Consider the following 14003-nt stretch of genomic DNA (forward strand, 5'->3'; position numbering starts at 1 on the left):
ATCATAATGATTAGTGTGCTGTGGGAAGTTTTTAGCAGTGTGTACCCACAGGTATCAGCAGAAGGCCCTGACTCCGCCCTCTTTCCGCAGTCCACCAATCACGTTTCGGCGCTGAGTACGTCCTCATGAATAAACATGAATTTTTAATAGTGCCTCCTGCATCTCGGAGCACGGTGGGGTGATTCAGTGCAGGAATATTGACAGAAAAAGCGTGGACCCCCAAAAAGGACTTTTTGCCTTCTCTGAGACATCAAGGAGACCATGGCGTACGCCAGGACTCTCCGAGCCTCCTTACTGGTGATTTTACTGCAAATATTCCTCATCTGTTCTGCTCAGGTAAGTTACACTCAATTCCATCATACTGCTATATATACTGACAAAATGTACACTAACAATACTGAAATATAACCTGTAAATATAACCTGACAATACTGCATCATACTGCTATATATACTGACAATATATAAACTAATAATACTGAAATATAACCTGTAAATATAACCTGACAATACTGCATCATACTGCTATATATACTGACAATATATACACTAACAATACTGAAATATAACCTGTAAATATAACCTGACAATACTGCATCACACTGCTATATATACTGGCAATATATACACTAACAATACTGAAATATAACCTGTAAATATAACCTGATAATACTGCATCATACTGCTATATATACTGGCAATATATACACTAACAATACTGAAATATAACCTGTAAATATAACCTGACAATACTGCATCATACTGCTATATATACTGACAATATATACACTAACAATACTGAAATATACAGAACTGTAAATATAACCTGATAATACTGCATCATACTGCTATATATACTGGCAATATATACACTAACAATACTGAAATATAACCTGTAAATATAACCTGACAATACTGCATCATACTGCTATATATACTGACAATATATACACTAACAATACTGAAATATACTGAACTGTAAATATAACCTGATAATACTGCATCATACTGCTATATATACTGGCAATATATAAACTAATAATACTGAAATATACTGAACTGTAAATATAAACTGAGGCTGAAGTGATTGTTACAGACTTTATTGTGTCTAAAGTGATGTATTTTAAAATGAATTAAATGAAATTGAATGCTTTTTTTATTTAACTTAATTATTTTTTTTCTTTAACTTGATTACCTCAGTTTTCTTTAACATAACTGTAGCCTAATTATATTTTATAGGGGATATTTTTCTCCATTTTTTTTTTTTTTACATCAGTGTCTGTTTGGTATGGAACATCACCAGGCTTTTATTAAAGCAGTGTGGTAATAATAACCTGATCTGCGGTTAGAGTTGCTGTGTCAAAGTGAATTTCTGTAAAATATGATGCTTATGGCTCAGATGCATATGGCTCAGGAAAATCAGCGGAATAAAGCTTTCGCATATTATGGTGAACTTTACCAAATGATGATTATGTGTGTGTGTGTTTTTAGAGGGGCCCGGTTGGTCCCAGGGGGCCACCCGGCCCTCCAGGTTTTCCTGGCATCGATGGCATTGATGTAAGTCCTACTTTAGACATCTTCTTCAACATCTTCTCTTTTATCCAAACCTTTATTTCAGTGCTTAATTTTCAGAACAAACAGTTCATCACAAGTGAGACATCTTTCTCTGTGACATGTCATTTATATGAGCACTTTGTTTGTTTGTTTGTTTGTTTGTTTTTAGGGAGAGAGGGGTCCAGGCCCTGGACTGGATGGACCTCCAGTAAGTAGTTGATCAAGTTGTAGTTGATTGTCTTCAACTTCAAAATTTCTGTCTATCTGCCATGTATACATCACAACATTTCACACTTTACTCTTTATTATATCGCAGGGCCAAGATGGAGACGATGGAAAAAACGGTTCTAGTGGACTACCAGGAAATCCGGGAGCAGACGTAGGTTTTATTATTCATATTTTTTCCGCATTTCTTTTAACATGAGTTGATAACGGTGTTGAAAGCTCTTCATCTCTGAGCAGCATCTCTAGTGGCAGGACACAGATGCTCTGTGAGCATACAGACTTTGTATAGTTTATCTTGGCCCCAAGGAAAAAAAGGGGGAAAAAATGCTCATGAAACTTGAAAAAACATGGTGGACATCAATTTGGCCATTTAGATGAAGAGCGTGAGAGGAAAGAGAGAGGAGAGAGAGCGAGCCCCATATGGACTTCATGCAGACAGAAGCCTTTTTGTGTGTAAGGAGGAAGGCTGAGGGTCTGGACAGCCACTGCTTTGGATGGAATGGTGCCTTATGCTAAGCGAGACGAGACAAAATGGCTCCTGTATGCTGTCCACACTGGCCATGATGCTCACTGTTAAAGAAGAGATTGAAAGTAATCATGTAAAAAAAAAAAAAAAGGATTGCTTGAGATTTTATGTGCATAATCATAATAATGGTTAAGAATAAACTAGTTTATTCTAACCACTATATTTATGGGTTGTAGGCAAATGAACATATTTTAGAGTGGTGTATTTTAGACTTTTTTGTGCTCAGTTGCTGTAGTGCTGAAATCTGCTTTGCTGCTTATATACCGAAGTGGCAGTGGGCGGAGTCAAATACACAGCAGCTCCAATACCCATTTGTGAATCAGAGACTTGTCAGAAATGTTTTTTCATAACTCACAGACACCTCTGACATTTTCGATATCAAATATTTAATTTGACTTCAGTATTTTGATTGCAGCCTTTAGACTTTAATTCCACTTGGCATATTTGAACAACTTCATACATAACAATTACAATCTATGGGCTGTATTCAGAGTTGATGACTTAAACTGGAAACCTGAGTTTATAAAATAGATCAATATATATATATATATATATATATATATATATATATATATATATATATATATATATATATATATATATATATATATATATATATATATATATAAATTTTTTTTTTTAAATTTGCTTATTTTATTTATTTAGTAGAGGTATTTCAGGGCAGGATAGCTTCGACTGTCTTTCAGTTGAGATTTTTTTAGAATAGTCCTAGTCATGATAATGACATTATTTGCCATCTTTACAAATGTGTCTCAGTTTAGCAATCCGAAATCCACCCGCACTAATTGTGTGCCAGCCTGTAAATATGCACTTTGAAACCACAGTAGTTAACAGCTGATTCTATTATTATTATTATTATTATTATTATTATTATTATTATTATACATTCTTTATTAAAGGGGTAGGAAGGGTGAAAAAGACTGCTGATTGAGGTTGCAGCAGTGTTTGTGTGTTTATATATAATATGATATATATTTATATTTAATATGATGGAAATATATATATATATATATATATATATATATATATATATATATATATATATATATATATATATATATTTTTATTTTATTTTTTTTTTTTTTCATCATATTAAATATAAATGAGATGTTGTACAAATTGTCAGACACTGCCTTGGATGTAATGTAGTTCCTTGTTGTGAATATCATGCAGTAAAAAAGCACCACAGAATTGCGAATAACTGAGATACGCCTCTCTTTTTCCCAAACTCCGCCCCATGCATACATCTATCAAGCAGCGTCCAGGTTCATATATGAAGTCTGAATGCTGATTTCAGTATCGACTCCACGTTACATGCATTCAGCTACACTCTAAACATGGCCTTATATGAGTAAATGTTATGTTAACCTCTTAAACTCCCAGAACCCATCCAGACTCCTATTCCTCACTCATGTAAATACATTTCTTTCCTCATGAATTCACTGTACATACTGAATAAGATGAATAAGTGAATATTAGGCCAGGAGGTTAAGGGGTTGTACAGTTGTCTTGTCTGCATACATCCTTGTCATAGTATAGTAGTTTAGTTCTAAGCATCAAATTATACTATCAGTGTGCAGTTATACTGAGTTGTCTAAGCTGAGTAGTGTAACATTTATCAAATAATAGATCATTCGTACATATTCTACATTTAAAACATATATTTTTTTTATTATAAACTGCAGTTGGCTTTGTTTATTTCCTCAGGGTGAGATTGGGCCTGGTGGAGATCCTGGCCCAGTTGGGCCCATTGGACCAAAAGTAAGTCACTTGTTGTAAATGCAGAAATCCATTTTATGGAATGTAATTTAAATCCATTTTATGGAGAATATGGACCCATTCTGAGTTGTCTCATATTTATTGGATGTCTTTAGGGTGAACCTGGCGATCCTGGACCTAGAGGAATTCCTGTAAGTAAACGAAATTTCAGCACAATCCAGATTCTCTAACTTTCTGTAACTGGGCCTATTTTACATTTTCTCAGTTTGTTTTAAATGAGTTAACCTATTTTATTATCACATCAGTGGACAAGCCATATACAAGTGCAAATGATGTTTTTCTTTGTATTATTTATTAGAATTTTTTTTGTTTTATCTGTTTTTTTTATGTATTTGCTCTTTATGTATATATTCTTATGATATTATATCCTGTGATATAAATATCATAAGAATATAAAATCAAAAAACAAAAATTAAAAAATTTTAAACAGTTGGTCATCTCTCATATACTGCTATTAAATTATGACAGATTTACTCTTCATTATTTAATGTAATTTATTAATTATATAATTATACACTTATTACACACTGTATAGTAATAAATTATATCTTTAATGGTTAACATTTTTGCACATCATTTCAGTGACAGTTCTTGAATGTTTTTACTGTATTTATTTATTAAGTCCTGACTCTGTACTGATTCAGATTTTGTTTTCTCTTTGTACTCTAGGGGGCTGGAGAGGATGGAGAACCTGTAAGTTTATTCTTTTTACTACTTTTTTCATTACTGATAATTACTACTGATTAATGTATCTCTTGTAGTCACTATGCCACTTTTTAAATGACCATCTTTCCCATGATTTGCGTGTTTCCTGGGAAGGGTGCAGATGGAGAGGATGGATTGCCAGGAGAACTGGGCAAAGCCGGACCTCCAGTATGTAGACTATTAAACATTCCTAGTGTAACCAACAAGCCTACTGAACAATGCTATTTTAATGCTGTGTGTGATGTGTAATAGGGGAGCCGTGGATTGAGAGGGTCTGTTGGACTTCCAGGACCAGCTGGACTGAGAGTAAGTTCTGCTAAATATGTTTATATATACATTTTCATACTACAGTGTCATCCATGTTTATCCATGAGTATCAGTTCCTTCTAATTACGTGTAACTGAAGTTATTCATCTCAGTGTGAGCATTGTTAAAACTGAGAATGTTTTTCTCTATTTGAAACACTTCTTAGGGCCCCCCTGGTGTTTGGAATGGTGAAGAATTGGTAAGAAATTGTTACGTTACAAAGTTTCAGCTGAAACAAATGACAGCTTCAGTCTCATTAATGTCATAAAATTATATAATCATTATGTTTGTCTGTCTTCTTGATGTCAAAAGACTATAAAATTACATTTTACATGTGAGTGATGTCAACATATACACACATAGGACTGTGATATTATAGAAGCTTCTTGGAGTTATATCCATCTCTAAGGATTGACTTGACTATGGAAAAGTGTGCAGCGTGTTTTGTGTCAATGTCCTAATCACAGTTTTGATTCTGTTTTGCAGTGTCCTAATGCCTGCACACGTGGACTGACCGGCTATAGTGGACTAGCAGGAATGAAAGTGAGTTGAACTTAAACGAAAATGTGACTGAATGCCGAAACTAGGCAAATCTTTTTGTTTACCAAATAGAGGAACTTGATTCTGATGTTGTTCTTTGTGCTTGCAGGGCCACAAAGGTATCAAAGGCGAACCTGGAGAACCAGGAAGACAAGGACATAAGGTAACGACTATAAAATGGGTTCCTGTATGTTTGACAGGATTTCAGGTTTTAAGAATTATGCACATTCCAGGTGTATTTGCAGGCCAGCAATCAGTTGCAAACTATTACAGTACTGAGCAGGCTTTAAAAATACATTTTGAGAAAAAAATACATTTTAAGTGTAGAAGTTGTGGATGAGTTGTTTAGAAGCACTATTGCTCATATTTTCTTTTAGGGTGAAGAAGGGGAACAAGGGCCCCCTGGAGAACCTGGAGCACAAGGAAAAACTGTAATGTGCTTCTCCTGGACATATTTTTAAGAAATTATATTATTAGTTATAATTTTAGCCATTGTTAAATTTACTATCTTCATTTACAATCCTTGTTTTTTCAACTACTGTGAATGTGTGTTGTAATTTTAGGGTCCACATGGACTAAGAGGCATCACTGGTTTGATGGGTTCTAAAGGTGACAGGGTAAAGATGAACATATTTAATGCTTCATAATTAAATACTTTAATAGGTGGCTGTTTTACCATAAAATGTCTGCAAACTTTCTCAAATAGGGCTTCCGTGGGATAGATGGTGACTTGGGTCCTCAGGGCATTCAAGGAGCTCCTGTAAGTATCAGAATCCGTATCATGTTGTTTTTCTGTCCTGTTGAACCTGTCTATGCGATATCATGATATCTTTATGTGATGATATCATGATAACCACTTTTCCAAACCTGATTATTATAATTCCTGTATCTTTTGGGAGTCATTTTAAAAATTGACAGTGAAATATTAAAATTGATATCTACAGAATCCACTTTGCAAATTTGTTAAATGTAGTGTGAAGTGTACCAGAAAACCATACATCAACAGTAATACTACAGTTAGTAATTTAGTCATTTAGAGCATAATCTGATTCCTCCATTAATTTAGGGCCTGTGTTGTTTAAAGAGTTTATTTAGAAAAATTCAGTGGAATAATGAACATCTCTTTAGGGTGATCGAGGGCAAAGAGGAAAAGTGGGTGAGACTGGACCAAACGGAGCTCAAGTGAGTATTAGCAAACAAAACATTTAACTCCAGTACATTGTCTTGTAGGAGCATCAAATTATAGGACAAAAACAAGATCCATATAGGATTGGGTACAATATACAGTATTACCTTTTTTAAATCTCTCATCACTTCTTTATAGCATAACCAAATAAGACAGCACAAGACAGTGGTTAAAAATAATACTATTATTATACTAATACAATTTTTTTTTATAAACAATGTGATTTGTATCATCTAAGGGGCCTCTGGGACTTCGAGGCATTTTAGGTTTACCTGGACCCAAAGGAGAACCTGTAAGTCCACATTCATTAATTTTAACATTTCAATTATAGAATGGACAAATCTCAGTACAAGTGTAGTAGGAAGTATAGTGAGCGGTTCCTGGTTTCTTTCCCAAAGGGTTTGCCAGGAATAGACGCTCGTGAGGGTATTCCAGGATTGCCAGGCGTTAAGGTAATATCATAATTCTGATTTAAAACCAGATCATAAATAGACTCTCTACTTAACTTCATTTTCTTTGCTATGCTGCAGCTAAGATATCTGTGTAAGTGGGTTTGTATGTTACTGGAGGTGTTCCTCAAGTCTGTCACTGCTGCTGTTTTAGGGTATCCCTGGCAAAGTAGGCCCTCCTGGTGAAGCTGGCCTTCAAGGCCTGCCTGTAAGTATGACCTTTTGAACATGCACAATAAAGATTAAGAAATCAATTTGAACAGGGCGGCATGATGGCGCAGCGGGTGGTGTTGCTGCTTCATAGCTCCAGGGTTTCCTCTGGGTTCTCGGGTTTCCTCACACCTCGTCAATACATGCCTGTAGGTGGACTGGCGTGACTGCATGAAATTGTGTGTGCATGGTGTTATGGATGTGCATCCCATCCAGGGTTTATTCCCACCTCATGTCCAGTGTTGATCCGGTGATAGGCTCTGGATCCACAGCAACCCTAACCAGAATATAGCGGTTATTGAAAATTAATTAATGACATCAGTTTGAACAGAACTAGAATGATAAAAATAACAAGCAAGCATTTTTATTTTTCATGTCTTCCTCAAGCAAGCATTTGAATACAATGGCAATGGCCGATGTCTTTATTTCCATTAGGGTTTGCCAGGCATTCCAGGTGCAAAGGGTGAGAGTGGGCAGAAGGTAGGCATTCGCAATTGTCCATGTCACCATGGCTGAATCTCTAGACACAATAAACAATTTACTATAGATAATACATTGAGATATGACAAGACAAGAAGAAACCTATTAGTATAATAACACATTGTGGACAAGCATATCATATATCTCAGTACTAAGTTATACCACACATGTATGGACAGATTAGAGTGTGTATGTTATGTGTTAGCATGTAACAGGATTATGATCTCTGGTCTCCTGTAGGGAAACTCTGGTGATCCAGGTGTGGCAGGACCAATTGGGAACAATGGGAAATCAGTAAGTGTCTTACGAAGTGCTTTTCTATGGAATAATGAAGAGAATAGTTGAGAAGTGATGCACTGTCTAGTGGATGTTTCTTCACCTGCTAAGTGATGCTTGGTTGATTGATTTCAGGGTGAACGTGGCGAACAGGGAGAAGTGGGACCAGTAGGACCAAGAGGTGGGCCAGTGAGTATGCTTCCACTTCCACATCACTGCAAACGGCAGACACAGAACTATTGTTCGAATAATGTAATGTCTGCATTCTCTCTGTGCTGGTGTCTTCCTCTCTCTTTCTCTCTCTCTCTCTATCTGATTATGTAGGGTGAGAGAGGGGTGAGGGGTCCAGATGGGCCGCAAGGGCAGCCAGGTCCAAGGGTAAGTATCTAGTACCTCTAGGCAAAGAGATAATCAGTAATAACACAATACAATGGAATAGATACATTTCTGTTCACCTTTCAGTGGTAATGGAATTTCATGTTGGGATAAAAGACCAAGAGAGAAAATAATGAGGAGCACAGATAGGAATTAAGAATGAAACGACTGAAAGACTAACAGTGAAGAAAAGAGTAGAACAACAGCAAAGATAAGAATAAGAATGAGAGAGGAAGGGGAGGATACAGAACGAAAGGATTGGAATTGAACAAGGTACTGTTATAGTAAACATTTTTTCTCAAAAGTATCAAATACCAAATAACTCCCTTTTTTTTCATATCAATATCAATTTTACAAAAAAGTACAAATGTAATTATAATCCAAAAAAAAATCATTCGGTGTGAAGATGCAATATCTACGTGGTATTTAACTGCTCCTAGCTGAGAATACTTTGTAGTCCATCACATTGTCTTATTACACAGTCGAAGTGTTGAACAATCCCAGAAATGTTAGACTTGGTCCATATTTTTTAGATTTCACGCCCGGGTTACAATTCGAATTGTAATGAAAAGTCTTAATAACGAGCCGTTCCGCTGTGACACAGTGATCAGAGCTGAAAAAGAGCCATGAATAGAGTCTTGTTATTGAAGCTGCGGCGCTCAGGGTTATTTTCTTTGGTAAGAGGATATTCGGGGTAGAATGGGGGTCTGAAAGAACCCTCTGTTCAGCAGGAATTCCTTAAACCAGCCAGGCTAAGGGCATCAGGCAATCAGGACCCACATCCACACACAGCTAACGACACCCAGCCCCAGCAGTAGGCTGCTTACAAAGTCATGTCCCTTTTTTTCATTTTTTGTGGTTGAAAGTTACCATGCATAAATGATTCAGTGTTAAAATTGTGTGTGCGTTTATGTGTGTGTGTGTGTGTGTGTGTACTTGTGTGCAGGGACCTAAAGGGAATCTCGGTCTACCTGGCGTTCCAGGTCCATCTGGTTTTCGTGGTCAGCAAGGCGACAGGGTAAGGCAAGGGATTAAAAAAAATAATTAACAGTACCAAAAATGTGTCACTTCATATTATGTTTAGTTCAATTTTTTCACACATCGCTAGTTTATCATGCAAAACTAATAATAACTACGGAGTAAAACACCACAGAATATGTTGTTATAGGAAAATGATCAGTGTTGAGGTGGTGTGATGTGAAGGGGCCATTACCACTTCAAAGTGGATTATTTTCCCATATCAGCAGTCCTGAAGTGTTTCTCTTATACCACAGCAATCTGCAAATGATTACAATTTTTAATTTATTAATAAACAACACATAATTTTTAATCGTTTATAGTTACATTTAATGCTGTGGAACATCTGTGAAACAAGTTCCTGTTATCACTCATGATATTGTAGATTGCGATATACAGTAGTAATCTGGCACTCCCTCATCCGCTTCTCTTTTTTCTCTCTCTTGAAGTTAATAAGACAAAAAAAAAAAAAAAAAAAACCGCAGTGTGTCATGTTACTGAGAAACAGGAAGGTGCAAAAAGTCCCCTGTCCTGAAGATTCTCTTGTGGCAGAAAACATACTGGCCATTAAAAAGTGCTGACACTCGTACATTTTCATACATTTTCTTTGGTAAATAATAATAATAATAATAATAATAATAATAATAATAAAAACAGTTTATATTTAGCCTTAGATTATCTGCCATGTGAGTCCCTGTGAATGAGCTGTTACTATAGAAATGATAACCTCATTTGAATTACAATCAAAACTACGCTAATAGTAGTTTAATAGTACTAGTAGTACTAATAGTAGTTTACGCTAATAGTAATCCACACCTTACGTCCAATCAGATTTGAGAATTCAGCAGCACTGTGGTATCTTTCATAAGCTTGTATATTTGTCTAATGTACTCCATTCTACTACATTACATCAGGAGTTTCAAATCCTAGGCATTCACTGACCTGCAATGTTTAGTATTTTTCCTCACTCTAACAAACTTGCTTCAATTTAATATGTTAAACAAGCCTATAAATAAAGTGTGGAAAAGGAAAAGACTAACTCGTGTATTATAGTTCAGCAAGGCAGGATTTAAGATCCACTAATGTACAGCAGTAAATATACTGGAAACATTTATCTTGGAAGTAAACAAATCTCAAAACTGTTTGTATTTCCTAGGACTAAAGGAAGCAAAGTATTTTTATCTTTAGGGAAATAAAGTCTTACGACACTTGACTAACTCCTTTTTCTGATCCTTATCAGGGCGCAGTTGGTCTCACTGGTCCAAAAGGCGAGCAGGTAAGCCTGTATTAACCATCTGTTTAGAACGTAGCTTCAAAACCCATCATTTATCTGTTTATCTGTAGTATTCAAATCTGAGATCTGTGTGTTTTTGTGTTTAGGGAGCACCCGGTGAGGAGGGCGCTCCAGGAGAAAGAGGGGACGTAGTACGTAACTCAAAAGAAATCATTTGAATTATTTGCTCTGCTTTTGTCCCTTATTTGTGGCTGGAGTAGTATTTCTGTTCACAGGCTGAATCTCCATAATTACTGTTAGAAAATCTGTGTCAAGACAGTAACTTTTGAAGTTCTGTCTTTCCTGCAGGGTGATCAAGGGGAACCAGGAGAGAAAGGTTCGGTGAGTGTGGCCTCATTAGCGTTAGGCATCATTTCAGAATTCCATTAGGATTAGCATGTTGTTAGATCAGTACATGACATGTCACTTCCTTATGTATGGACTTGCTGTTGTTCAGGTGGGAAAACCAGGTGATACAGGAAACAAAGGTCCAGAGGGAATGCGTGGACAGCAGGGACCTGAAGGTGGACCAGGTCAGCCAGGACCCAGAGGCATGCAGGGAGACCGAGGAGAACGCGGCTTACCTGGTGCACAAGGACGACCGGTACACTCTTTATTCTTAACATATCCAGGCAGCTTAATTAACGTACAACCGACCCATGAAAGCCAACTGGATCCTGATTTGAAGTATGAGAGCTGACAGTTTTATGAGGCCCTTTTTCTGCTAATCCTCTTAACCATCAAGAGTTTGTGGATCATGTGATTACGCAGTTACACAACAGGCTGAATTTGTTCCTGTAGTGAAATAACTATTCTTGGATCACTGTCTTTCAGGGTCGAGGACCAACAGATCAACACATCAAGCAGGTCTGCATGAGGGTTATGCAAGGTCCGTGTTTAATATATAAAGCACTAACAAATGACATCATGATATCAGCCTGAGTAACATAAACTATGTGATATAAGTCAGCAATTTCCAGCTCTAGTTTGACTAAAGCCTCGAATCTGTTCTATCACAGAGCAGCTCGCTCAGCTTGCAGCAAGCCTAACGAGGCCTCCGTCTGGCATTGTCGGGATGCCAGGTCCTCCCGGCCCTGCCGGCCCTCCTGGCTCGCCTGGAGACAACGGCTTCCCGGGACACACTGGAGCCAGAGGATTGCCAGGTCTTAAAGGACCTCCTGGACTTATTGGACTAAAAGGACCTAAAGGTACAGGACGAAACAAATATATATGTCAGTTTAATTGCTTTGGCTTTGAGTCGAGGTGATAAGGTGGTCGTCTGTAATATATAATATATAATATTAAAACTAACAAGTACTTATTTGTTTATGTCTGTGGCATGTTGCAATGTTCAAAAACTGCAACAAAAGCATACATTTAAAATAAATTGCAGATTCCTAATGATTCCTGTGTAATTGTGTAATAAAGGTGACATGGGAGACAGAGGAGACAGAGGGCCTACAGCACAAGGGCCTAAAGGCATTCCTGGACCACCAGGTCTTCCAGGTGAGTTCTGCTTGGGTCAAAATACATACTTTTAAAAGGTGAGATAAGTAAGGAACAAAACATGATGGGGCATGCTGTTATAGAGAAATAATCCATAATGAACTCTAATGAAGTGTTTTATTCCTTTTATACTACGGCAACTGCCAACGACTGCAATTTTTAATGTATTAATGAATGATGTGCTTTTTTAACCATTGTAATTACATTTAATGGTGTGGAACATCTGTGAAAGAAGTTAGTTGCTATTACATTATAGTAGCTATAAACATCCCTCACTGGTCTCTCTTTCTTGAAGTTGGCAAAAAAAAAGGACAAAAAAAAATAGCCTGTCATGTAATCAAGAAACCATAAAGCGCAAAGTCTTCTGTGCTGAAGACTTTCCTGTGGTGGGAAGTTTATAGACTCTTACAAAATGCTGACACGTAAGGCTCATTCCATAAATATTTCATCTATTTATAATTAGTCTTAGATAATGTAGAACGTCTGGCAGACAAGTCCCTGTAAAACAATAATGTATCAGAACAAACACAATATAAACCTGTGATTTGAATTACGGCCAGTACTGCTATCAGAGCTGTGTCAGAGAAAATTAATTAACCCCTTCTGACCAATTAGATTTGAGAATTCAACAGCGATATTTGTTCTATGTGAACATTAAACAGGGTGATTTTACTCCCTGCCACGTGAGCCTTGTGATACACTAATCTGAACACACACTCATGGCATCTGAAAGATTCAGAAGCAAATGAAGGAATTTTGTACTTGTTTCCAGAAACAGTTTATATTGCTAATCATTTGGGGTGAAAATAGAGATTCCTTGGGAACATTGAACTAAGTGAATACGGTATCCATTTCTGTGAATTGCCTGTTAGTGTCCAGCAGCCACTAAGATGCATCAAGTGATCTCTGTCAAAAGAGCTCACAAAGACACCTGTATGTGCCGTCGTAATTTCTCAGGTGAGCCCGGGCAGCCCGCATATGGCAACGATGGGCGTGATGGTATGAGAGGGCCTCCTGGTGTATCAGGAATTCCCGGCATTCCAGGACCTCCTGGGCCTCCTGGGCTTAACGGATACTGCGAGCCATCACAGTGTGTCCTCAGCCCAGTAGCACCGCCATCTCTCAAAGAGTCCATGATGAAGGGACCAGACGGACTTTAAAGTGGCTGCAGAATTGAAGTTCAGAGACTAACAGAAGGGAAACCCTTCACCAATGGAGTCTTTATTTTGAGGGGTATCCAGTGTAGTACTTTTTCTGCAATCACAGTGTGATTGATATTTCCATAGTGCATTCTGATTTTCCTTAAAGATATACCATGGAAGATTTTATGCCTTGAAATATTTGTGAGACATCTTTACATTACAGGGCTAAACGTTCCAGTATGCAGAAATGGACTTCCTATAAAAATGGACTTCCTATAAAAGACATGAATTAATTCTTTTTAAATGGTCAGTCATACAAAAACTTACATGATACATCCAGGGGAGTTATTTTCCAACTGAAGTATACCAGTCCACTCCTATCTTTACAGAGTAACCATAAAAATCATGAAATGTACTAAATCTTCATGTATAGT

At 37.0% G+C, this 14003-nt stretch overlaps 1 protein-coding gene across 1 annotated transcript in view; it reads left to right on the forward strand.

Annotated features, from left to right (window-relative positions):
- The first annotated feature begins 168 nt into the window (after positions 1–168).
- col9a1a (collagen, type IX, alpha 1a) overlaps positions 169–14003 on the forward strand; it is a 14791-nt gene continuing 956 nt past the window's right edge. Inside the window, exons 1-32 of the mRNA XM_026922435.3 lie at positions 169–336; positions 1491–1556; positions 1723–1761; positions 1870–1932; positions 4033–4086; positions 4200–4235; positions 4774–4797; positions 4924–4977; positions 5062–5115; positions 5282–5314; positions 5602–5658; positions 5765–5818; positions 6033–6086; positions 6219–6272; positions 6362–6415; positions 6784–6837; positions 7080–7133; positions 7240–7293; positions 7445–7498; positions 7936–7980; positions 8221–8274; positions 8392–8445; positions 8581–8634; positions 9578–9649; positions 10889–10924; positions 11029–11073; positions 11231–11263; positions 11379–11525; positions 11756–11810; positions 11941–12129; positions 12350–12427; positions 13385–14003. The exon at positions 13385–14003 is cut by the window's right edge and continues 956 nt beyond it. Coding sequence (XP_026778236.2) covers positions 262–336; positions 1491–1556; positions 1723–1761; positions 1870–1932; positions 4033–4086; positions 4200–4235; positions 4774–4797; positions 4924–4977; positions 5062–5115; positions 5282–5314; positions 5602–5658; positions 5765–5818; positions 6033–6086; positions 6219–6272; positions 6362–6415; positions 6784–6837; positions 7080–7133; positions 7240–7293; positions 7445–7498; positions 7936–7980; positions 8221–8274; positions 8392–8445; positions 8581–8634; positions 9578–9649; positions 10889–10924; positions 11029–11073; positions 11231–11263; positions 11379–11525; positions 11756–11810; positions 11941–12129; positions 12350–12427; positions 13385–13587 — 2052 coding nt within the window. The 5' untranslated portion in view covers positions 169–261 and the 3' untranslated portion in view covers positions 13588–14003. The remainder of the gene's footprint in view (positions 337–1490; positions 1557–1722; positions 1762–1869; positions 1933–4032; positions 4087–4199; positions 4236–4773; positions 4798–4923; positions 4978–5061; positions 5116–5281; positions 5315–5601; positions 5659–5764; positions 5819–6032; positions 6087–6218; positions 6273–6361; positions 6416–6783; positions 6838–7079; positions 7134–7239; positions 7294–7444; positions 7499–7935; positions 7981–8220; positions 8275–8391; positions 8446–8580; positions 8635–9577; positions 9650–10888; positions 10925–11028; positions 11074–11230; positions 11264–11378; positions 11526–11755; positions 11811–11940; positions 12130–12349; positions 12428–13384) is intronic.

Source organism: Pangasianodon hypophthalmus, chromosome 11 (assembly GCF_027358585.1).
Source record: "Pangasianodon hypophthalmus isolate fPanHyp1 chromosome 11, fPanHyp1.pri, whole genome shotgun sequence".
Classification (NCBI taxonomy): Eukaryota; Metazoa; Chordata; class Actinopteri; order Siluriformes; family Pangasiidae; genus Pangasianodon; species Pangasianodon hypophthalmus.